The 26,738-nt window shown below is 38.2% G+C and overlaps 1 protein-coding gene across 1 annotated transcript in view; it reads left to right on the forward strand.

Moving 5' to 3' along the window:
• The first annotated feature begins 736 nt into the window (after positions 1-736).
• LOC130920494 (myotubularin-related protein 7-like) overlaps positions 737-26,738 on the forward strand; it is a 38,284-nt gene continuing 12,282 nt past the window's right edge. The window contains exons 1-12 of the mRNA XM_057843769.1: positions 737-1,001; positions 4,330-4,455; positions 9,854-10,016; positions 12,105-12,262; positions 15,426-15,554; positions 15,634-15,768; positions 15,850-15,982; positions 16,250-16,359; positions 19,539-19,664; positions 19,745-19,794; positions 24,887-25,087; positions 25,392-25,526. Coding sequence (XP_057699752.1) covers positions 978-1,001; positions 4,330-4,455; positions 9,854-10,016; positions 12,105-12,262; positions 15,426-15,554; positions 15,634-15,768; positions 15,850-15,982; positions 16,250-16,359; positions 19,539-19,664; positions 19,745-19,794; positions 24,887-25,087; positions 25,392-25,526 — 1,490 coding nt within the window. The 5' untranslated portion in view covers positions 737-977. The remainder of the gene's footprint in view (positions 1,002-4,329; positions 4,456-9,853; positions 10,017-12,104; positions 12,263-15,425; positions 15,555-15,633; positions 15,769-15,849; positions 15,983-16,249; positions 16,360-19,538; positions 19,665-19,744; positions 19,795-24,886; positions 25,088-25,391; positions 25,527-26,738) is intronic.

Consider the following 26,738-nt stretch of genomic DNA (forward strand, 5'->3'; position numbering starts at 1 on the left):
ATATATAACACTGAGGTGACTTGAAGTTCCGCTCTGAGACCCCCAATTTGGCCAACTTTCAAAATTGTCTGATATGCATGTGTGATACATCATTGGAAAGCTTAAAATCTCAATTTTCTGGGGGAAGAAAAATTTTGAACAGGAGGGCATTTTTAAAAAAATTAAACAGCAAAACCCTAACTGGAGGTGAGAGCACACGAGAGCAGAATTAAAGACGCCATGACTTTAACGAGACATTATTGCGTACTTACCTCGTTTTGATCCAAAAACTCCACGTAGCATGTATCACTGAGTGATTGAATAATAATAAATGTCCTAGCCTAAATGTGGCCCAAACGCAAAACCATTACTTCAATCAAAAAAAGTTATTTCTATTTAAAGAAAAATTCAATCAAAGAAAAGGTTTTCACATTTTTTTGAGTTTCAAATTTATTTTAGCATTCAAACACATTTATTTTGATTGAAGTGACTTTTTTGATTGAATATATATATTTTTGATTGAAGGGACTTTTTTTGATTGAAGCAATTTTTTTTTTTTTTTGATTGAATAACAAAGACACAACTCTACCTCCATAATAGTGGAGTGGTGCGCTCGCCTTGAAAATGGATGAGAGGAGAATGGATGGATGGATCATGAATGGGCGATGTGCCACATATAATATGGCGGTCACTATCACGTGTCGCAGCAACGGTTTAACCCAGTCAAGGCGGTCTATGTGTATATGTATGTCTATGACCGTATCAGTCGAGCGGACAGTGGGAAATCGCTACAGCTGTGGTTTGTTAGCAAGCATCAAGATCACAAAATGAATGCTACAGTGGTGCTCAACTCGTTCAATGGAACGAGCAAACTATAGATAGAAAACAATGACACACATTTCAAGGTATTGTCCGAACAACAGCCGCGAGGAAAACCACAGACGATAAAGGAGGATACGTCTGTCCACTATTGGTCTCCACCATTTTGGTTGTCAGTGATGGAGCACATCCGGACGCCCAAGGTATCGTCAACAATGACATGCTAACGTTGTACTGACACTGCCATTTATCGTTTCGTTATTTTCTTGCACAGTGTTGTTTTTTTAGTTTATCGCCAAACCCTGCTCAGTTACACTGTGGTTTTGCCTCCCAAATTGGCTAAAACGTTCCTTGTGGCAAGGACAAGCATCCGAGCAGCGTCGGGCGATATGGCTTTACAGTGGCTAGGCACTTGGGATTAAATTTAGAAGTAATCTTTTTCACTAATTTTTGCTTGAATCCAACAAGGCTCACTGATTCAATGATGTCGCTTTTTATTTCATTAAAAAATTCCAAACAGAAAATAAAAGTTATGGGGGGAAAGTGCACTAATAATTGACCTATTAACACAATGACAAACCCCATTACTTTTAGTGATCCAATTAAGGATGAATTAAAGTTTTTTTTGATTTTCAGATTCTGAATTTTTAAAGCTATATCTTAGTCAATTTTTATTTTTGTTTTACCAAATTTTCAATATAAAATATTTCTGACATGTACTTGACGTTTGACCCAACAACTTGACCTTTGAGCTAATTAGGCACAAGCTCTTACCAATCAAAATAAAGATTTACAAATAGGTCCACATTTTTGGTGTCAAATCATCTTTGACATTTATATTGTATTCCTAAAGATAATGGCATATTCCTTAGTCTCTGACTTTACAAGGACTGATTTTTTACCAATAAAATGACCTGTTTTTAAAAACACACACTTGACACAAATACTTTGCTTCTGACAACAATGAGGAACATGCGGATTTCCTGGCTATAAATATACATATTTTAAGTTAAAACAAATCTAAACATTAAAATATAAAGAGAAATATATTTGGTACCATTTAAGTGCAATTTGGTACCATTTAGATTGTTTATAGCGGTCAGTGGAATAGAATGGATTTCAAAACCATTTCTGCAGCTATATACCTATTCGCCAATACAGCTAGGCCTGGTTCTATAAGGCATAAACTTCATATTAAATATGAAGTATTTGCATATGAAATAATTTCATATGCAAATACTATAAAACATAAAACTTAGCAGGTAAAAATATCTTTTCTATATCATTTTACATCATCCGTTATCTCTTTGAATTGTCCCCATTATTCAAATCATTAATAAGTGACCTTAACTAACCTCCATATTCTTGAAGTTAGCATTGGTGGAGCCGCCATGTATTCAGCTTCAAAACAAGACCCTGCCTAAATTTGTAGTAAACAATAAAGTTTCTCTGCCACAATAGGGTGCGCGGGGCTGGAATCACAAAAAGGTGACATATCCAGGGACACCATTTTGTAGCTAGGGGGCGGGTTTTTGCAAGTGCCTACTCTGGAGTGGACAACCTAAAACTGCACATTTTCGTGTAGTTCAAGGCTGATAACTCCTCTTCTCTGTGACCTGAGATAATTAGGGCAGTCGCCCACAATGTAATTCCTAAAAGGTATCAGCTAATCGGATTTCGTATCAAATTGTGTTTGTAATTTTGTCATTTATACCGATTTGCACCCGTGGGCGAGTATGGTTAGCTGCACTAAGCCACACGGTTACTAACCCTCATATGCTATTATTGAGCCACAACTGTATTCATTGCCTTATTACTATTTGTCCTTCACACAGCTGCTGGAAACAGAAATGTTGTTTAATTAATCTGCAGGCGACCAGGAGATTGGTTTTTGATTGAATGATGATTTTATGACACTGTTCGGGTGTGCGCTGGTCCTCGTGGGAAACGCAGTCGTCCTTAAGGCAAAACATTACCGCTTTTGTCCACCGGCATCGCTAAAATCGACCAAAACTGAAAAGCTACCAAGTGTTGCTTTAAGAAAGAATAATGATAATCTTAGTTATTAAAACCCAAGAACTTTTTGACATTGGTATTTTTTTCCACGTGAAGTTTCAAATGATTTTTTAAGCAAATAAACACTGGTATACCAGGTAATGGATCAATAAATACTGGTGCTGCAACGATTAATTGATTAACTTGAGTACAGGTAGTCCCAGAGTTACGACGTACCCGACTTACGCGATTTCGACTTTACGACGTCGAAGTCTCGTCCGCCATTCTGTCTCCAGTTGATTTTTTTTTTTTTTTTGTCGCGTAAACAGTACCTAGTTCTTGCCATGCCTTCTTCTAGAGCAGCGTCGCCGCCATCCTGCAGTTCCGGACGGTGTCAGGTCCTACCCGCTGTCATCTCCGGTTCTCATGTGTACGCCCGAAAAGTGCCCTTTTCGGCTTGGGAGAGTCATGACGCTCGCCCCAACCTCTGGTTCTTCCCTGGCCACCAACACACAATGCGCGGTTTTCGGACTTCCCACTTCCTTGTTCTCATGCTGCTGCCGCCATCGCTGCTGCCTCTCCCCTGGCGCCGACTCCTCTTGCGAGTCCCAATCTATTTTTTTTTTAGTTCGGACAGCAGGCTCGCTCTAAGAGAGACGTCCTGAGCGGCCATGATATCCCCCTTTTCTCGCCTTCCTACTCTTTCCACAGTGCCCTTTTCTCTCAGCAAAGCGACTCACACGCGAGTAAAGCCCGAATAGTTTTGTTGTTGTTGTTGTTACAGCCCGACTAGTCATTTAATATAACAGCATTTAACACAATTTTTTTTAAACACAGTGACATTGTAATGGTTTGTTTTGAAAGTGTTGCATTTAGTTTTATTGATTTGGGTGGATACACTGCCCTCTAGTGGCAACAGTGAATATGCCATAACTCTGCTAATATAGCTGAATCCGGCTGCTCACTGTTAAGACCAACATAAGGCATGTTTTTGTTTGAGCTTATGTTTGTTTATGCATTCCTTATTTAATTTAGAAGTATATTTAGCAGTTTTTTGTGGGAATATGTGTTTGAACGATTTGTTGAGAAGATTGTAAAAAAAAAAAAGTTAGCAATTTATAATTTACAGCATTTAATTGACTTATGCTATGCAAGTTATCCAATGGTTCTTTTGTTGTACTTAGATCATTTATTTTTGTAGTTTGAGGCTAAGATCAATTTATTTTGAAATGTGTTTATTGCTCTTGTAAAATGAAAGTGCAATTCCGCATTGTTTGAAGAAACACTAAAGAATTTTAATGTCTTCGCATTTTTAATGCTCTTTTGAAAGTGCAATCTTATCAACCAAAATAAATTTCATTGCAAGCATAAACACCTGTTTCTTTGTTTTACATCTCCTAAAATTTATTCTACAATGAATTACATTTTCGTAATCCCATTACTCGATTATTCGAATTAACTAATCGATAGCTGCAGCCCTAATAAATACCAACTGCATCCCTGAGAATTTCTTGTGTCTGTGTTTGCTTCCCTAAGGTGGAAAATGTGCGTCTCCTGGACCGCTCCAAGGGCCAGAGAAAGGCAACCATTGGGACTCTCTACCTGTCAGCTACACATTCAATGTTTATTGAGAACAACCCTGAGACACGCAAGGAAACATGGGTAAGCAGGATGCTCTGTGCAGCTCCTTGTAACTCATTGGCTGCCATTGTCGGCAATGGATGTCCAATCCATTTCGACTGGGAGAATTTGGCACTTAATGACCTCTGTCAGCCTCTCACGGTCAAATGGATTGGACATAGATCGCTGTCAATGGCACTGAAACATGATCATTCTATGCCAGCCATACCCGTTTAAATGGATTTGATGTCTATCGCTGTCAATGGCAGGGAATGAGTTCATTGTAATAGTGTCACTTTTTTCCCTATGAAAGTTGCTTTTCAAATGAAGTTTGATTTTAATATTAGGTAGATGCAATTTATGTACTATTTTTCCTTATTTCACTGTCTGATCCTGGCAGCAGCAGCTGGCGGGCAACTTTGTGCAAGTAGGTGCATGCCTTGTGAAAAAGGCAAAACAAATTTAATTACACTGAGTTCTGTTTTTTTCATAACTGTTAGCATTTTATGAGATAAACCCAAGAGCTCTCTCACAAGATGTCATTCTATTGATGGTTTAAAATCACAAGACAAATTAGACAACAGTTTGTCATGCTTCTTATGACTTAACAGTCGTTTTGGGTATTTGTATTGCAAATTCATATTTTATGGAAGTCACTCTCTATACCGTTCTGCTGTTATAGTGCCTTTGGTCAGACAATGAACCTTAAATGTCTTTCTGTGGGCCATGAATTCTATTCTATTCTATTCTATTCTATTCTATTCTAGTCTAGTCTAGTCTAGTCTAGTCTAGTCTAGTCTAGTCTAGTCTAGTCTAGTCTAGTCTAGTCTAGTCTAGTCTAGTCTAGTCTAGTCTAGTCTAGTCTAGTCTAGTCTAGTCTAGTCTAGTCTAGTCTAGTCTAGTCTAGTCTAGTCTAGTCTAGTCTAGTCTAGTCTAGTCTAGTCTAAATCTGCAACCATCTTATGCTTTTGATAGCATCGTCGTTTTACTCTTTACACGATGTCAATAAACCTGTGGACAATGGACAGCTGTCTTCAGAGTCGTGATGTCACTAAAGAGTTATCTAACTGCCAAGTAGTATCCAGCGTTCATATACCGAGGGTCCAGCCCAGCCCAGCCCAGCCCAGCCGTAGTGGTCCCCTGGAGCTTTTCAAAAATGTTTGAAAATGGAAAAAGATGGGGGAAGGGAATTATATTTTTTGTTTTAATATGGTTTCTGTAGGAGGACAAACATGACACATTCTTTTAATTCATTAATATTATAAGGCATTGTACAACAAAGTATTTACGTGGTGCGCCATTCTCTATAGGATGCACTGTAGGGAAAATAAACATTTAATCATGAAGGCTCATTATGTATTTGTAGCCAACTTAGTCATTTTGATAATAGACTAATATAGATAGATACAGTAGGTGTTGCCTTCATTATAAGGCTTTTAATTTTTTGTGGCTCCAGACATATTTGACATATTTCTTTTTTGGTCCTTTCAACATTTTGAGTTGCCCACCCCTGTGTTAGGAGGTAGCAGGATAGGCAGGTAGCTCAAACCTCTCGCCATCTGACCTGGATCCGATTGAGTATGCATTTCATATGCCGTAAGCAAAACTGAAGGGTCAATTCTACAGGAACAAACAGGAACTGAGGACATTTGCAATAGAGGCCAGGTATAGATTCACCAGGGATAAGTCAAGCGTCTGGTAACGTCTATTACAGGGGTGCTCATTGTTTTTGGAGACAACCTCCCTCAATCTACCTTATTTGGGGTGTGGTGGGGTGTGTTAAAAAAAAAAAAAAAAAAGAAAAAACCCTTTGATGCATGATTTTTTTCCCCGAAGTGTTTTTATTCTTCTTAGGACATGAAAATAATGTTCTATTTCTTATTTTTCAAATCAAATTTTTTTTTTCATGAAGTTAGACATGTCCAATCAAGTGGACTCCATGCACCTGCACACTCGACATAAAACAATGTACATTTACTATCAAAAATGAATTGTTTTATTGTGAGTATAGAAACCCTTGGTCCGTTTTATGCTTTGATAAACATTTCAAGGATTTTTGGGAAATGTCAACACTTTCAACACTATAGGCACAATATACAGTGCTGCTCGAAAGTTTGTGAACCCCACAGCGATGGTCAGATTTTTTGTAAAAAAAACTAAAATAACCTTATTAAATGTTACGTTATACCCAAATCCACAATACTGACATTCCAAATAATGGACTGAAACAAAAGAAATAGTTATATTGTCATTCTTTATTTAACAAAAGTGGTTGATTTAAGAAAAACTCAGATATCATGTGTGCAAAAGTATGTGAACCCCTTCAGTTAATAGGATATTGCGCCTCCTTTTGCAGAGATTACCTCAACCAAACGGTTTCTGTAGTGACTAATCAGCCTCTCACATCTACTTTGGGGGATTTTTGCCCATTCTTCCTTGCAGAACGCAGTCAGTTGAGAGAGGTTTGATGGGCGTCTGGCATGAACTGCTCGCTTCAGGTCCCGCCACAGCATTTCAATGGGATTTAGGTCAGGACTTTGACTGGGCCAGTCCAGAACACGAATCTTCTTCTTTTTCAGCCATTCCTTGGTTGTATTGCTGGAATGCTTTGGATCATTATCATGTTGCATGATCCACCTTCTGCCAAGCTTTAACTTCAAAACAGATGGCGTCAGGTTATGTTCTAGGATTTGACAATATTCCTCAGAATTCATGATTCCCTGGACTATGTGGAGTTGTCCAGGTCCTGAGGATGAAAAGCAAGCCCAGATCTTGACATTCCCACCTCCATGCTTCACTGTTGGGAGAAGGTTCTTTTGGTGGTATGCAGTGTTGACTTTTCGCCAGACATGGCGGTTTTGGTTGTGACCAAACAGTTCAATTTTGCACCTACATCAGTTGATGAAAACTCTTTTTAATTTAGTCTCGACAACACAACTGTTAAAAAAACAAAAAAAAAAAACTACTGAATTGATTGATTAGGAAATCAGGTTGAAATAATAGAAAATTCCAAAATGTTGAGGGGGTTCACAAACTTTTGAGCAGCACTGTATAGGCTTGAACAGAACCCCAATGAAACTTCTAGTTGTGACTCCTACATCTAAGGACCAATGTCTGTTATTGTCTGGCAACCTCTCATCATCACTGTCACTACAGCTATTATCACTGAAGCTGGAAGAAACTTCCTGGGCTATCCTGTAAACTGCCTTATTCTTTGCTTTTATTTATTTAACAGGGACAATGCACATTGGTGAATATGTATTAGACAAATCCAAAACATGTAAATATGCCAGATTGTAGCAAAAATGCTAATTTACATCTGCAGTCTCTGGGCAGGTTACACAAAGACGAAAAAGAACAAAAGATTACAATAAAACAGCACAGTGCAAATGGTTACTGGGAACTTAAAAGTCAGAGATTGCAGGACTGGTTTATTTTCAACCACTGCTTGAGCTGAATTTTGAAAGTTCGTATTGTCGCCCTGATGGCGACTGGTAAACTGTTCCAGATTTTACTGGCTTTTACAGAGAGAGAATTGTGGCCGAAGGCTGTTTTTCCTGATTGGGACCTAAAAGTCCCCCTCTAGAGGAGGCCCTGCGTCATGTCCTTCAGCAGCATTCTCAGGTCTAAAGGGGTTTAAAAAAAGTCTGACATGGGATGTAGGGCGAGTCCATGTAACACCGTATACATTAGAAAATTGTCAAGGCTCAATAAATAGTACTTTTAAAAAATGTTTAAGTCTACAAAATAAGACAATGCATGTAGTAATGCAAACTGCAGCTAAGATAAAATGTATCTGGCGGAAAACATTCAGGTGACTTGAAGTTCCGCTCTGAGACCCCCAATTTGGCTAATTTTCAAAATTGTCCTATATGCATGTGTGATACATAATTGGAAAGCTAAAAATCTCAATTTTCTGTGGAAAGAAACATTTTGAACAGGAGTACATAAAAAAAAAAAAAAAAAATTAAACAGCAAAACCCTATCTGGAGGGAGAGCATGCGAGAGCAGAATTACAGACGCCCTGACTTTAACGAGATATTATCGCGTACTTACCTTGTTTCGATCAAAAAACTCCATGTAGCATGTATCACCGAGTGGTAAGACACAGCTGTGAATGGCCACAGCTGGATTTTTGGGGGATTGTATGGGTTAAACATGATAATATAACAAGGGTCGCGATGCAAAAATTGCAGACATCAAGGAGTGGTTGAGATATTTTCATATATTTACCCTTTTAAACTTTTTTTTTTTTTCAATTTTTCTTTGTTTGGATTGATTATTTATCATCCAACATATTGGAAAAAATGCGACAGGAAAAAAAAAACAATTAAGCGATAGTTATGAGGTAGACTTTTTTTACTGACACCATTTTTTTCATTGTGACATCATTTGTTTAAAACTTTAAAATATGCGAGTGAATAATTTTTTTTTCTCCAAATGAAATATTAGACAACAATTAATGATTCTAAGCTTAAAATGACACATTTTGAATAATATAATTAATTACCTTCGTCTTAAGGCTGGGTTGAAACAGAAGCGGTTGAGCGATGTCTGTAAACGGGGGTTTCCAGGGTAAAACGGACAGATTAAAAATAGTTTGGGGGCTTAATGCACCATGAATCTCTTATGGCAGCATATAGACATATTGTTCTATCAAACACAATAGTTGTTTTAGCTTAAAATACAGCAGTTTCTTTTAAAGAGGAGTTTAAGAGCAGAAACTGCTTTTTCAGCCTTGTCTGTGTTTTCCGCCATGTAGTAATGCAAACTGCAGGTAGTCTGCACAACATGTATTTTTTAAATTAACTGCTTATAAATATCACAATTACATACTAACTTATAACCAAAACAGTCATAAAAACAGTGACACAATTATGTGACATGTTAAAAAATATACTAGGGGATGCATGATGTCCATTTTATTGGACACATGGTTAATTTATCTAAATATTATACACAAATATTTCATATTCCAGAAATTTCCCGAGATGTTACTGTATAGCATTTAAAAAAAAAAATTTTTTTTTTAACCACTGTAGCTCTTCAGGCGCAGAATTATTGACTGCATATGCCAGTTGTAGTCGATACAGGTAGTCACAAGTTGTTGGTTATCTTGGATTCAGAGGATATTTACCCTACCTGAGTGGACCGTCTGACAAATATGGGCGTGCTAGTGAACAATTATTTGTGGACCTCTTCACACTTCACACAAAGATATTTGAACAACTTAAACACTATATTACAGCTCCGCACATCATCTTACCTTTTTGTTTCACCCAGCCCTCGCTCAACCACGCCCACTTTACGACCGCAAACTGACCCTCTAAGTTCCGCCCCTGCCTTTATTCATTCTAGCAGAATTTGTCTTGTAGCAACTGTATTAAAAAAACTCATTCATTTCCAATTCATGACTCTAAATAAAATGTTTGTGTTTCAGGTTTTACACAGCATGGTAAGCAGTGTGGAGAGGTTGCCTGCCACACCTGCCGGTAGTCAGCTGATCTTGCGGTGCAAAGATTTCAGGATCTTCCAGCTTCTCATCCAACAAGAGAAAGATTGTTGTGATGTCCACACCTCATTGTTGAGGTTGTCACGACCAGGTTTGTATGTATTTTGAAACGCAAAGTATGTCGGTATTTGTTTTTGCACAATGTTAAGTACTGTATTTTCTGCACTATAAGGTGCATCGTACTATAAGGTGCATCTTCAAGGAATAGCCTATTTTAAAACTTCATATATATATATATATATATATATATATATATATATATATATATATATATATATATATATATATATATATATATATATATACTGTATATAGGGCGCACTGCATTATAAGGTGCAGTAGTGGCAGTACTTGTTGGGGTTGCGTTATACAACCACTAGATGGTGCTGCGCTAAAGGGAATGTCATGCCATGCTTAATCAATATTGATCCATACACTGCTGGCCAAAAGTATTGGCACCCCTGCAATTCTGTCAGATAATGCTCAATTTCTCCCAGAAAATTAATGCAATTACAAATACTTTGGTAGTAACATCTTCATTTATTTTGCTTGCAATGAAAAAAGCACAAAAGAGAATAGAAAAAAAATTAAACCATGATCATTTTACACAAAACTCTAAAATTAAAAAATTGAAAGTATTGGCACCCTTTGAAAAATCATGTGATGCTTCTCTAATTTGTGTGATTAACAGCACCTGTTACTTACCTGTGGCACATAACAGGTGGTGGCAATAACTAAGTCACACTTGCAGCCAGTTAAAATGGTCATAGTTGACTCAACCTCCGTCCTGTGTCCTTGTGTGTACCACATTGAGCATGGAGAAAAGAAAAAAGACCAAAGAACTGTCTGAGGACTTGAGAAGCAAAATTGTGAGGAAGCATGGGCAATCTCAAGGCTACAAGTCCATCTCCAAAGGCCTGAATGTTCCTGTGTCTACCGTGCGCAGTGTCATCAATAAGTGTAAAGCCCATGGCACTGTGGCTAACCTCCCTAGATGTGGACAGAAAGGACAAATTGACCAGCGATTTCAACAAAAGATTATGCGAATGGTGGATAAAGAACCTCGACTAACATCCAAACAAGTTCAAGCTCTCCTGCATTCCGAGGGTACAACAGTGTCAACCCGTACTATCCGTCGGCGTCTGAATGAAAAGGGACTCTATGGTAGGATACCCATGAAAACCCCACTTCCGACCCAGAGACATAAAAAGCCAGGCTGGAGATGCCAAAACTTACATGAGAAAGCCAAAAACAGAAGAATGTTCTAGGGTCAGATGAGACAAAAGTAGAGCTTTTTGGGAAAAGGCATCAACATAGAGTTTACAGGGGAAAAACAAGGCCTTCAAAGAAAAGAACATGGTCCCCACAGTCAAACATGGTGGAGGTTCCCTGATGTTTTGGGGTTGCTTTCCTAACTCTGGTACTGGGCTGCTTGGCATTATGAAGTCTGACGACTACCAACAAATTTTGCAGCATAACGGACGGCCCAGTGTGCGAACACTGGGTCTCCCTCAGAGGTCATGGGTCTTCCAGCAGGACAATGACCCAAAACACACTTCGAAAAACACTAGAAAATAGTTTGAGAGAAAGCACTGGAGACTTCTAAAGTGGTCAGCAATGAGTCCAGACCTGAATCCCATAGAACACTCGTGAAGAGATCTGAAAATGGCAGTTTGGAGAAGGCACCATTCAAATCTCAGAACCTGGAGCAGTTGGCCAAAGAAGAATGGTCTAAAATTCCAGCAAAGCATTGTAAGGATCTCATTGATGGATATATGAAGCGGTTGTTTGGAATTATTTTGTATAGAGGTTGTGCTACCAAGTATTAGGCTGAGGGTGCCAATACTTTTGTCTGGCCCATTTTTGGAGTTTTGTGTAAAATGATGATTTTTTCCCCCCATTCTCTTTTGTGTTTTTATTGCAAGCAAAATAAATGAAGATATTACTACCAAAGCATTTGAAATTGCGATCATTTTCTGGGAGAAGTTGAGCATTATCTGACAGAATTGCAGGGGTGCCAATACTTTTGGCCACCAGTGTATTTAAGGCTCATGGGATTATAAGGTGCATTGTTGACTTTTGAGAAAATTGAAGGCTTTTAGGTGCACCTTATGTGCAGAAAATATGGGAATAAAAAATAGTATTGCCCATTTATTCACTTAATATCTTCTATTTACAGAAAAGTACAGTGAGCTGTACTGTCTGTCCTTCAATCCCAATATCAACAAGGAGGAGAGACAAGAGTCATGGAACTTCATAGACCTCATGGCCGACTACAAAAGAATGGGAGTTCCAAATAACCTCTGGGTTGCTTCAGCAGCCAACAGTGAATACCAGGTTAGTTGGTCTAAATTTGATCCTTGTACATAATGCTCATTTTGATTTCTCAAATGGCAAATATTTTTCTGTGCCAACATAAAAGCTCCTGCTAAGATAAAGACAGAATTAACCGTATCCTCTTTACATTGTTGAACGTGTGGCAAGAAAGAAATTTACTAGAAGGTACTCACATCGTTGAACTAATTGTCAAAGTCGAGTTGCCCGGTTGATGTTACAACAGCAGTCATATATGGTATATATACATTTCAATGATGTAAGGCTGCAACAACTAATACAGTAAAATCGATTAATAAATTAGCCGCCAACGAATTTGATCATCTATTTCTGCGGTAGCTATTAGGAGTCCCGTTTGCGTCCTTGTTAGTGTGTAATTTGAGGCTGCACCTGCGCGCCAGTGATTAGCGCAAGAGAGAGTGAGTTCACTGCTACACTCTGCTTGGGGTGCCGAATCAATAATATGAAGAAGTGTCAAGAGTTAGATTATCTTTTGTGTTGTTAGATCCAGTGTGCCTCCATCAGGTGAGTAAATGAAGCCAATTGTATTGTTTGTATTCTTTGTTGATGAGATGTTACTGCTTAGTGCGGAGCGCTAAGCTAGTTAGTGATTACGCTAATCAGTGTCTTAAGTGGACATTTGTATTGTTTTGGAGAAGCATATTAGAACTTGAGTTTTGTGCGATTGTAAAGTTGTCTCACTTTTTCTTTTTCTATAAAGAAACCGCACACATAAACCACATTCAAACTTAATTGTCATACTAGAGAGAATTTATGAATAACTATTTGATAAGGAAAAATGATTCGTTACAGTCTGCCTCGATTTTGTTGTTTAGTTTGTTTAAAGAAAAATGAGTCTTTGCCACAATTTATATCGGTGCTTTGCTCACAAGACAAAAAAATGTCAATTAATTTGAACGAACAGGAATTTTGTCTTATCTGTGTACTGTGATGTTTTATTCGGAACCTTTATTAACAACTTAAACAAGTTTTATGTGCTTAAAACAGTGCTGTTGTAGACTACAGATAAATCAGGCAGCTGTAATAAAATTTAATTTTTTTTAGGAAATCATCATCCATGTTGTCTTCATTGTTACTTACAACCAGAGGTGGGTAGAGTAGCCAAAGATTTTACTCCAGTAAAGTAGCGTTACTTCAAAACAATATTACGCAAGTAAAAGTAGTCTTCCAAAAAATGTACTTAAGTACAAGTAAAAAAGTATTTGGTGGAAAGAACACTCAAGTAATGAGTAATATTGTGAGTTTTTGTGAGCACAAAGTTTTCTGTATAGACTATTGTAATGATGCTGTACAATAACCCATTACATAACATCATTATGCCAAAGGATTAAAAAAAAAAAAAAAAAAAAAATCATTGAATTCCGACGAGAGAAAATTAATCAAGTATTATTTGTCCAAAGAGCATGACTGCCTTCTGGTGGAGAATAGTTCAGAGTTTCAATAGTGGTGTGTTCCTTCATAATTACTATTTTGAAATTAAGCTAGGTCTAGCTGGGCTGGTCTCTATCAAACACGGCAGCTCAACTTTTCATTAGGGAGCATCTTCCTCTTTAAAATCACCATAGGTGACAGTTTCTTTTTGTTTCGTGTAGGTGACAGCCCTGAGTTTAAACTGGGCTTCGTAAGCGTGTCTCTTCGCAGTAGATGCCATTTGCGAGGGTCGTTCGCCAGACCAATGCTGTTTGGCCTAACGCACACACGCCTCCTATCACACGCAAGAGTCTCCCTTTATGGTGCCTGTGACAAGATAAAACAAAAAGTCTTAAATAGCATTATTATGTGACTTAAAATCATATTTTGAGACGATTCAATTTTATACAACAATTTAGCAAAGTGCAGATGACGAGAAATTAGTCTTTTAATCTGCCGTTTAGCCCCGCCTGTCATTATTAGCGCTCTAGCTTCCCCAGCTGGATGATGACGTCGGCAGGGTCACGATTTCAGCTGAGTTAGACTCTAGCCCATTGAGGGGGAAGATTCGGAACAAGGAAAATTGCGACAGAGAGCAGCAAAATGTAATCATTGTTTTACTCTCTACGCTAATATTTTTACAGGATATTCTTTTAAAGTTTAGTCTTGTGCTAAATTGAACATAAAATATTAAAAATGCATTCATTCAGTACGACAGGGCAAAATTACTGCATAATGGTCAAAACTGTCAACTTCTTGCACCTCCCGAACGGTATTTTATGCCCCGGTTTCGGAGACATAGGAAAGAGCGTAAACAAAATAGCAGGCGTGACAGCTTGCTGACTTGCTAACCCGAACCGAGCGGAGTTTCCAAGTCTTTTTCTCGCCTTTCGAAAACGAAAAACCACACAAAACTACTCCAACTCATGTCACACACGGCAGCGGGGTTGATTGTCCTCACCAATCGGCAGCCCATTGCGGCGAGCATGTTACCGCTCGTCGTCCTGCTGCGCCCCGGCGGGGAGGCAATGCTCGTCGCCAGCGAGAGAAGGGACACACCAAAAATGGGTGAACAAAGATCTTTTTGGAAATCCAAGCCTCACACCGCTCTCCCTGGTGTAGCAACAAAAGCCTGCAGCACATTGGGCTGCCGTAACGCAAAAAATAAACTAATTAATCTGCAAAATCAGATGAATCCACAGTCCTTCTGCATGCTATATGGTAATGGCTGTCTTGTGAAGATAATCTCTACCGCTGACGTCACATTTGCCTTCTTCCTCAACCGGAGACTGGAGCCGGAAGTCACTCATTTTCATGGCGCGGGATTCAAAAATTAAATAAATATATCGATAGCTTCCACACACGTCCAAGCGGCCCATTTCATTCATGAGCATAAAATACCACTTCTAATATGAAATAAACATGCTTTTTGATGTTACAGGCACTTTAAGGTTCCCATGCGGCTCTCACTTATGTCCGCCTTTTCAAAAATTGCTCAGTCAGACAGACACATTTTGGTACTCAGTCCACACAATAGGCACACCACATTATTAGGCCTCCAGTTTGGTGCTTTTTTTTTTTTTTTTTAACTTTTAGGTGCGCCTTATGGTCATGAAAATACAGGTAGCTTCAAAAGAAAACTACCACAGCTTAAACATTTCCAGTAATATATTGTTAATAGAGGCAATGTGTAATTGGCGTTGGTGACTAAAGATAAAAACATGTTTTTTTGCAGATATGTGAAACATATCCATCAGAGCTATTTATTCCAAAGTCTGCTACATCTTCCGTCATTGTGGGCAGCTCAAGGTTCAGGAGCCGAGGCAGATTTCCTGCTCTATCGTACTTTCACCAGGACACACTGGTCAGTGTTTCAGGGTAACGTAAGCAAATACATGAGCAAAATATTAATGGTGAGACGCTGATGTTTCATTGCCATCCAGGCTGCAGTTTGCAGGTGTAGTCAACCTCTGTCAGGCTTCAGTGGACGTTGTCAGGAGGATGAGATGATGCTGCAAGCTGTGATGAAATCCAACCCTGGAAGTACCTATATATATGTGGTAGATACGAGGCCCAAGGTAATGCACTCATTGCCACAACTCATCAAAGTTATGAAATTTTGAATATTTTTTTTCATGTATGATGTTTTTTTTATACAGCTAAATGCCATGGCAAACAGAGCGGCTGGTAAAGGCTATGAGAATGAGGACCACTACAATAACATCAAACTACATTTTATTGGCATAGAAAACATTCATGTGATGAGGAACAGCCAACAGAAAATTATTGATGGTAATACTATGACATGTTCTTTCCTGAAAGGATTGATGCAGTATTGGTCATTGTAGATCCCCTGGGAATTTAACCGTTTCCAATGTAGTGTTAGAAGCTCAACTGAGGCTTAACTTTGCCAGCTGCAAGCAAAGAATGAAGTCTGACACCAGACCAGAGGGTCACTAACCATGCCTCTTTGTTTTACCCTGAATGTCCCATTTTGCCAGGAAGTCATTCAAACTGTTTGGCCATCTGTGTGTGAATTTCCTTTTGTCTTCATTGCAGTAGGCGAAATGCGATCCCCATCAATGACTGACTTCCTTTGGGGTCTGGAAAACTCTGGTTGGCTGAAACACATTAAAGCTATACTAGATGCTGGAGTCTTTATTGCTAAGGTACATGCTTATTTCTTGAAAACTGTGAAATAACACATGGTTTTCTTCAGTGTACAATTGACTAGGGGTGGAAACCTCTGGGTATCTCGCGATACGATATGATTTGCGACACAAGGCTAATCTCACAATATTGCATAAAACAATTATCGATACGTGGGCCAGGAAATCATTCTACGGTAATCTACAATACAACTAAACAGAAAACCAACGTCCTTCTACTGTGAATCAAAATGAGATTATGGGAGGGGGAGGGTCGCAGCAAATGAAAATCCTAGAGGTTGGAATCTTTGGGCACGTTACGATTCGATTACGATTCAGAGGCTACGATTCGATTATAGATCGATTATTGATGCACAACCCCCACCCCCCTCCCCAGCTATTTGCTGCTTTTAATGTTTCGTACTTTAGTTACAAAAATGGTACAAAAATCCTCTCAGGCTTAAACAAACTACTATTTCAGTATTAAGTTAACAGTTTAAAACAGTAAATAAAACATTGAAGTCCTCATTGTGTATCAGCAGCTTTAAACTACATTCAGTCTTCAACTGAATAAATAGTAGCATTTTGCAGAAATATATTTTTATCCAACTAAAAGTGAACTCTCGTATAAATGAAAGACAATGTGTACTATTATTTTGTGTACTACTACTTTACTGAAAGTACTTTACAAATTAAGTTGTGTAAACATGAATATGTAAACATTAACAGGTGTCCCTGAGGTACAAATAATTAAAAAATAAACCTCCTTTTGCATCCTAACCTCAACAATATGCAGGACAGATCAAGTGTGTTTAGCAGCGACAACCATAATAGCTGCGTAACAATAGAAACGTCTTTTTTTGTTATGTTCCGTTCATTTACAGCACCGCTTAGCAGCTCAACCATATTAGCAACCTTGTCCACTGCTCTATTTTTAAGCACGTGTGCTTTCAGCACCCACTTATCGGTTATGAAGTGGGCTGTTACTCTAACAAACAATTCAGGGGCTACAGATGTTCACGCATCACACGTAACGGCGACTGTCTACATTTGACAGCAATTACATGATTTCTACTTTCGTCTACTTGTAGAAAGTCGGGACTGCTGTGCATTTTGGAGCATATTTGAGTCACTTCCTGTTGAGTATGGGCATTTACTTGTCACTTCCTGTTGATTTTGAGTTACTAGACAGAAAGTGACCCAGGAATTTCCCCTAATAAATAGGAAGTGACTCAAAATCAGCAGGAAGTGACCTGTAAATGCCCCCCGAAACCGGGAAGACTGGCTGTTAATGGTTTTATTTCATTCGCCCTTCCCAGTCAAAGTGGATTGGATGTCTAGCACCGTCAATGGCAGCTAACGTGCCAACATAGACACTATTCTGTTGGAAGATTTTGGTAGGAAACTTATAGGTTCCTTTAAAAAAAAAAAAAAAAACATTGACACCTTCTTAAAACAATAAAACCGATTCTTGGCAGCAGCCTATCAATAACCTTTTGGGATATAAAGTATCCTGATGTATCACAAAATCGATATATTGTCACACCTCTACAATCTGTGATTTGGGACTTGCTCCCGATTGGTATACATTTAACAAAAAAAAAAAAAAAAAAAAGGTTTGTTTTGGGGACTCAGTCTTCCCGCCTGTGAACAGTGTTGTTACTAATGGCGTTATTTTTGTCAGTAGTGAGTAATCTAATTAATTAATTATTGTAATATGCATTACATTAATATAAAATCAAGTCGCATCAGAGGGTTCAAAGAGCCACTGGTTGCCCACCCCTGGCTCAGTGGCACTACATCGGCGCTCAAGAATGTGGGAGTTAAAAAATATACATTTTTTTCATTGCATTTTCAATAGGGGTGCACGATATCCATGTTTTGAAACCGATACCAATATCGATAACTTATAATTAATATATAATTTTTTAATGTATATTCAACGGAGTTTTTGAACACCTGGAGGTTTAAAAAAAATATTGGTGGATTCAACATAGATTTGCCTTTGACCTCACTAGAATTTTCATAATGACATAAACATCATTAAAATGAACAAAACAAAGACAAGAACAGTCTTGACTTCAAATAAAGTGCCAATATTTATTTTTTCGAATAAATATAATTGGAGTCAATCACAATCAATATAATTGATGATATGTTTCCTGAAAAATGAGCACTGAACTAAAACATAAACCCAACAGCTATTATGCTTTGTCATCAGATAAAAATATTTGGTGCTACAGGAGACTGTTGTGGTCTTGGTCCATGAAACAACTTTCTTAACCTGGGAGACAGGTTAGGACAGCAAGCCTATCAATAATCAAAAGGCCTCTCAATAACTTACTAACTTATAACTAACACTGTAAAATGCAAACATTATATAGTAAGGTTTATCACTCATTCCTTATAACAAAAACATGGTAGAACAAAAAGGATTAATGGCTTGCCTTATAATAATCAATATAAACGGCAGTGAGTGAACCCATATTCAATGAAGTATGAGGTTTCTTCTCTGCATAGTATAAAGTCCTACAGAGCATGCTGATAGGACTAACATTACACGACAACTATTATATGTATGTGCAGCATAGCACACTAGCTTGAGCTACTAGCCTTAAGCATTGGCTGGCCAGCCAGCACAGTACATATTATCGGTCCTATTAATAATGTTATTGGATTTATTGGGATGACGTCATAATTCCTATTATCGGACTGATAATTATCAGACCAATAATTATCGTGCACCAGTAATTTTCAACAACTGTCAATTATTTTGAGATTTTCACTTTTCATACATAAATGTTGGGTTCCACTGTACATGGTGGCTAAATGATTCATAAAATGTATTAAATGAAGGTTGAAATGATGGCAAGTTATCAATACGGACTTTAATCTTGTTTAACCTATTCGGTAAAGTATCAAGTACCGTATTTTCTGCTCTATTAGGCGCACCTTCAATGAATGGCCTGTTTTAAGGCGCAGTAGTAGTAGTGGTTGGGGTTTCGTTATGCATCCACTAGATAGAGCTGTGCCAAAGAGAATGTCGTGCCATGATTAACCAATATTGATCCATATATAAAGCGCACCTGATTATAAGGCGCACGGTCAGCTTTTGAGAAAATTGAAAGCTTTTAGGTGCGCCTTATAGTGCAGAAATTACGGTACTTGATACATACTTCTTAGAATCTATTGTTTTTCAGGCGGTGGCTGATGAAGGGGTCAGTGTGTTAGTCCACTGTTCTGATGGCTGGGATCGGACAGCTCAGGCCTGTTCTGTAGCCAGCGTACTTTTGGACCCATTTTATCGAACCATCAAAGGAATGATGGTAAATACACACATACACGCTAATGTATTTTTACTGTTAATCATATGTACCTCTACATGTTTTCCTCTTCTGTCATGCAGGTACTGATAGAAAGAGACTGGGTTTCATTTGGTCACAAGTTCTCCCACAGGTGTGTACCTGGTAAAGATTGACAAGGCCATAGACTTCATAAAGTATTGATGGGACACGGGGCGTGGGGCGATTCAAAGGGGGCCTATCTCCGTCAAAGCTGACAGAGTGAAAACACAAAGGGCTTTTTCCGTTGAAAATTATTGTAAATAAATGCTTAAATCCCTGAATTCTTTATAGATATGGACGTAAAACAGTCTCCATTCTTGGTCAAAAGCAAAAAAACTTGCCGGTAGCATTTAATTTATGTAAATATTGCGAACTATGAGGCTAGTTGGTAAGGAAATTAACGGCCGCCAAATGCAAAGATATAGCTTTTTCCGTTGAAAATTCTTGTGAATAAATGCTTGAATCCCTGAATTCTTTATAGATGTGGACGTAAAACAGTCTCGATTCTTGGTTAAAAGCAAAAAAAAAAAAAAAAACGTGCAGGTAGCATTTATTTTACTTAAATATTGCAAACTATAATGCTAATGCTGTAGCGGCTAATTTCTCCCACTGATTTTTTTTTCACAACGATTCAAAGTGCATGCATGGTGCGAAAAATATAATAATTACCTTGAAACCTCAAACAAATCACTCCTGAGACTTCCTTCCTTTTCGTATGCTTTCGTGTGTGTCGCTGCGACCGACTGTGAATAACTGAAGCGGATTGTGGAAAGGCCCCCTGCTTGAAGGCATTGTGAAGTCTATGGCAAGGCAATAATGCAAAATGATCTGATTTCCTAAAATCATCACGAAAGTTATTGAAAAGAAGAGCAAGATAAGAAGTTATCGTTACAATTTTTTTTGTTTTCATACAGAAAAGCTTAAATGTAAGTTAAGCTACAGTAAATATCAAGTAACTCAAACAGCTCAAAACTAAGAACATGAACACTTTAGATTGGTGTGGCAATGACAAACATTGCAAACCTTTACAATAAGACAGAATAAACAAGTCCATCTATTTTCCTAACCACTCCTCCTTATTTAGGTCACGTGGTAGCTGGAGCTTATCCTGGTTGCGTTTGGATGAGATTAAGCGCATTGAACAGATAGAATAGAATAGAAAACATAAGTAAAACAAGGCTGATATGAAAACATAGGTCACAGGGTACATAGATTGGGAATAAAGTGAATAGCAAAGGGACGAGCAGCAAGTGGTGTTGTACATGGTCTCTCCGGATCCTTAAAAAGTCTTAAAAGTCCTTATTTACAACATGTGGGTTTTAAGGTCTTAATAAGCATTATATTTTTTGAGATATGGCATTAAATTTCATCCGAGTAGCCTAACATATGTCTGGATTGTTTTTCACGCTAACGTTATTTATTTAAAAAGAGAGGCTCCATCAGCTGTGTCTAATAGTGCAGGAATCACGCCGCAGGGGGCAGTGTGTCCTTTTAGCCATGTAGTAGAACCACAGTAGAGAGCAGATGAAGTGGTAGAAATGGGCATACGTGCATTTATTTACATTTTTTACCGTCTATGCATACTTGAACATGAACCGAGAGGGAAGTGCAAGTTAAGTGATAAGTGGCTTGAGAAGCCGAAATACAACTGTTTGTTAAAAACAACGTCGGAATATGAAGCGCGATGCAAACTATGTAGAAAAGATATCAAGTTGGGAACAATAGGCTGTAAAGCCTTTGATGGTCACTTGAAAGGGAAAAAGCATACACGCTATGGTGCTAGTCAGGCAACAACAGTCCCCATGCAAATGTTCGCACCAACAGGCACTAACGCAAGTTGGTGTTATTGTACATGTTGTACAGCTTTACTGTTGACAGCAGTACCCTACTACAACCCCTAGCAAAAAGTATGGAATCACCAGTCTCGGACAAGCACTCACTCAGACATTTTATCATGCAAACCAAATTCAGATAAAAAGCTTGAAAAAATAATGAATTAATTCAAAAGTGCAAATCTTTAGCGTTCAGAAACACTAAAAGAAATTAATAAAAAACATTGTGGTGGTCAGTAAATGTTACTTTTATAGAGCAAGTGCAGGGAAATATATATGGAATCACTCCATTCTGAGGGGAAAAAAATGGAATTATGAGAAACAAACAAAGAAATAACAATCAAAATACATCTCTAGTATTTAGTTGCACCACTTCTGGCTTTTATGACAGCTTGCAGTCTCTGAGGCATGGAGTCGATGAGTATTCTTCATCAATTTGGTGCCAACCCTCTTTGATTGCAGTTGCCAGATCATCCTTGCAGGTCGGAGCCTTGCTGTGGACCTGTGAATGGCACCTGATCTTTTTTAAAATTGTACAAATGTAAAAACAGTGTCTGCTTTAACTAAAACCACCCAAACATTTATAGGTTTTCATATTTTAATGAGGATAGCATGCTAACAATGACAGAAGGGGGAAAAATAAGTAAGTGAACCCTCTGCCTAAGGCAGTACTTCTCAAATAGTGGGGTGGGCCCCCCCAGGGGGGCGCAGAGCAATGCTGGGGGTGGCGCATGTGACCTTGGGGAACATACTTCTTTGCCGTACTAGGTTAAAGTGTAATTGCACATCCACTCAGTGGGTGGCTGTGCCACTCTCATTTTCATCGTGTGCGCAGTATTTTTAACCAAACAAGAGCACACAGCAAAGAGCGCCGGAGATACAGTATGAAAAGCTAAGACAAGGAAATATGACGAAGCATATGTAGCATTTGGCTTTGACTTTTAGTACAGTGGGGGACGAGGAAAGACCAGTCTGTTTACTTTGTCTAAAAATGTTCGCAGCGGACAGGATTTTTTTTTTTCTCAGCAAAAACGTGCTGAATATTGCCAGCAATCCTCCCGCTTAGTCAGTGTTACAAAAGTAAACCAGCAAGCACTGTCAGCATCATATAAGGTGGCATACCTAGTTGCTCAGTGCAAAATAACCTGACACCATAGCAAAGGAGCTGATACTGCCTGCAGCAAAAATAAAAATTGTCCCTCCATCCAATGACACTGTCGTTTTTGTTCTATTATTATTATTTATTTTTTTTTCGGCATAATTGTTTGGCATTTTATCCTAATGAGTTAATGTTATTGATCAATTTAAATTTATTACTATGTATTGATTTTTATTCAATTTTAATTTTCAGTATCATACGGTCAGAAAATGTATCAAGTGTATTTTTACTGTATGGATGTGTTTTGTTTTTACACTTCATTGGAAGTTGATCTATATTACTTTTTTTCTTTTAATATTAAATATAACAATGTTATGCAGAGGTGTAGTTATAATAATAATAAGTTTATATACAAATGATACTACAGTATATTTATAGTGGCGGCACAGAGTTGGGGGGGGGCGAGGAACGGTTACGTTTTCCTGTGGGGGGCATAACAGAAAATAATTGAGAAGCACTGGCCTAAGGAGACCTAAAGAGCAATTGAAAACAATTTTTACCAAACAATGGAAATTGAATGAATAAATGAATTCAATGAATTTAAGTCAGGTGTGTGCTCAATCACTGATGACTGGTTTGAAGCTGCCCTGCCCGCTATAAAACACACACCTGGTAAGAATTGTCTTGATGAGAAGCATTGTCTCATGTGCATCATGGCTCTGTCAAAAAAGTTGTCTGAAGACCTGCGATCAAGGATTGTTATTTGTATAAAGCTGGGAAAGGATACAAATACATATCTAAAAGTCTGGATGTTCATCAATCGACAGTCAGAGAAGTTGTCTACAAATGGTGAGAGTTTGGCACTGTTGCTTCACTCCCAAGGAGCGGCCGTCCAGCAAAGATGATGCCAATTGTTCAGTGACGAATACTCAGAGAGATAAAAAAAAAAAAGAACCCTAGAGTGTCTGCTAAATACCTACAGAAATCACTGGCACAGTCCAATATCTCTGTGCACTCATCGACTATATGTAAAACTATGGCCAAGAACGGTGTTCATGGGAGGACTCCACGGAGGCGGGCACTGCTGTCTAAAAAAACATTGTTGCTCGTTTAATGTTAGCAAAAAGGAACTTGGACACTCCACAGAAGTTTTGGCAAAATATTTTGTGGACTGATGAAACCAAAGTTGAATTGTTGGGAGTAACACACAACTGAGGAAAAATGGAACAGCTCACCAACATCAACACATCATCGGCACCGTGAAGCATGGTGGATGGAGCATCATGATTTGGGGCTGTTTTGCGAACTCAGGGCCTGGACAACTTACAATCATTAATGGAAAAATGAATTCAAATGTTTATCAGGATGTTTTGCAGGAAAACCTGAGGCAGTCTGTCAGACAGTCGAAGCTAAAATGAGGATGGATGCTGCAACAAGACAATGATCCAAAACACAGTAGTAAATCAACTTCAGAATGATTTCAGAAGAACAAAATACATGTTCTGGAGTGGCCAAGTCAAAGTCCAGACTTGAACCCGATTGAGATGCTGTGGCATGACATGATTCATGCCAGACATCCCAGGAATCTGACTGAACTACAGCAGTTTTGTAGAGAACAATGGGCCAAGAATAGTCCTGATCGATGTGCTCGACTGATCTGCAGCTACAGGAAGCATCTGGTTGAAGTTATTGCTGCCAAAGGGGGGGAGGGCACAAAATATTAACTGTGTTGGTTCACTTACTTAATTTTCCCCCTTATGTCATAGTTTGCATACTATCCTCATTAAAATATAAAAGCCTATAAATGTTTGGGTGGTTTTAGTTAAAGCACTGTTTTTTCATCTGTGATTTTGACAAAGATCAGATCACATTTGATGGTGATTTTATGCAGAGATGTGAGAAATTCCAAAAGGTTGATAGTTTTTCATACCACTGTAGAATGTATAACGTAATAACATTTAGAACTCGAAAAGTAACGTCAGTTACAGTGAAGAGAACAAGTATTTGATACACTGCCAATGGGAAAACCCATTGGCAGTGTATCAAATACTTGTTCTCCCCACTGTACTTTAGTTACTCTTACAATGAGGTAACTGAGTTACTAACGCAATTACTTTTTGGGAGAAGAAATTTGTAACTTAAAGTAAGATTAACAACACTGATTATTTCATTCTCCCCTAAAGCGACACTGAAAAAGACCTGAATTAAAAATGAATTTCCTCTTTGGAAAAGCATGGGCAATATTAAGAGAACATTTCTATTTCCTTCTATAGGTATGCCCATTTGGATGGTGATCCGAAAGAGGTGTCTCCGGTTATTGATCAGTTCTTGGAATGTGTGTGGCAGCTGTCTCAGCAGTTTCCATGTGCCTTTGAGTTTAACGAGTGCTTCCTCATTGCTATACACACACACGTTTACTCCTGCCATTTTGGGACTTTCCTGGGCAACTGTCAGAAGGAACGCAAGGAAATGAGGTAACGATAGATTTAAACAGTCTGTGACTGAATGAATGAAATTCATTCATCTTCCATGCCGCTTATGAATTCTAAATCGCCTCAATCTTCTTCTGACCTTGTCAGGGAGTACTGTATTATTCTATGTGTAACACATGTAAGATGTTTGACTCAAATCGGGTTTGCTATCTTATATACCAAATGTTCATGAAATTGGTTTTTGATAGTTTTACTCTTCAACATATTAAGATACTATTCAATGCATTTCATTTGAAATCTAATATACACAATTGTTTCTCCCGCTCATTGTTGTGTGTCGTTTCAGGCTTCATGAGCGGAGTCATTCTGTGTGGCCTCAGTTGTGGAAGGACAGAGCGGATTTTACTAATCCACTGTACAAGGCTGAACTGAGTCAATGTCAGGGTGTCCTGAGACCTAACACCACCCCCTACTGTTTTAAGTAAGTTACTGACGCATAGCCTCTCAATTCTGAAAAAAATACTGACTTGATTTGTGTCCTTTCAGCAGTGTTGTTTTTGGCAGCCCTTTTAATTTTTGTCTTAGTCTATGGGACGATAATACTTATTAGTTGCAGGCATATTTCAGTCAAAACGTGTTTGTCTTTGTCTAGTTTTTGTCGACGAAAACTCAAGACTAATTACGTCTAGTTTTAGTAAAAAAATTTAAACTAAAAATGTTCTCGTTTGAAAATTTTTTGAAAAATTACTCCAAAAATAGTTTCCATCTGTTTCGAATGAACATTGACAGATGAGCACATATTGTAGAGTCTGCAATGACAATGCCAACTTGGTGATAATACACACTCGGTGGGAAAACAGTACATTATTTTCAATGAATTATACCCACCAGGATGCTATGAACGTATGTATGTATGTAAAAAATAAATAAATAAAAGTTGTCCAAGAGTTTTAAGAGGATGCTCGCCGAATGCAAATGCTATGCTAATGCTACAAGTTACATTTAATGTGTGTCATCATCACTCAGCACAGACCTTTGAAAGTTAAAGCCACATTACTATGCTCTCTAGCTAAGATAAGAAAACAAATCTTGCCGTGTGTACAAGCTGGGGTGATGGGTGATGACACAGGTGGGGGGGGGGGGGGGGGTTAGCACATCACGAGTGTCACAACCAGACACTGCTACGATGCAGGGTAACTACACATAAAATGTCACACATCGTGACAGAAACTATTATCCATTTTCGTCTAGTTCTTTTCTCGTCAGACGAAAACCGGTATTGGTATCGTTATGTTGTAGTCTTCCAAAACGCATTTTTAGCGCGTTATCGTACATGCGAGTATTTTTTTATATGAAAAGATATGATTATTCTTTTATCTAATCCCAGAATTTACTTTGGACCCTCTGCAATATTATTTGAAATATTGTATTTATTATGTTGGTTGTAATTTTGATGAAGATAAGACCACATTTTATGATAATTTGATTTTTAATTCCAATGGGTCTCTAACACTGTAGATCAGTTGTGGAATGTAACAAAGTAGTTCGTTAAGGTACTTACTGCAAGTACATTTTTATGTGTCTGTAATTTACCTGAGTACAAATATGAAGTGGTACTTTTTACTTCACTATATTTTACAGCACATATCTGTACTTTTTACTCCACTACTTTTCAAATTGTTGCCTGTGTTAC

This window comes from Corythoichthys intestinalis, chromosome 8, assembly GCF_030265065.1.
Source record: "Corythoichthys intestinalis isolate RoL2023-P3 chromosome 8, ASM3026506v1, whole genome shotgun sequence".
Taxonomy (NCBI): Eukaryota; Metazoa; Chordata; class Actinopteri; order Syngnathiformes; family Syngnathidae; genus Corythoichthys; species Corythoichthys intestinalis.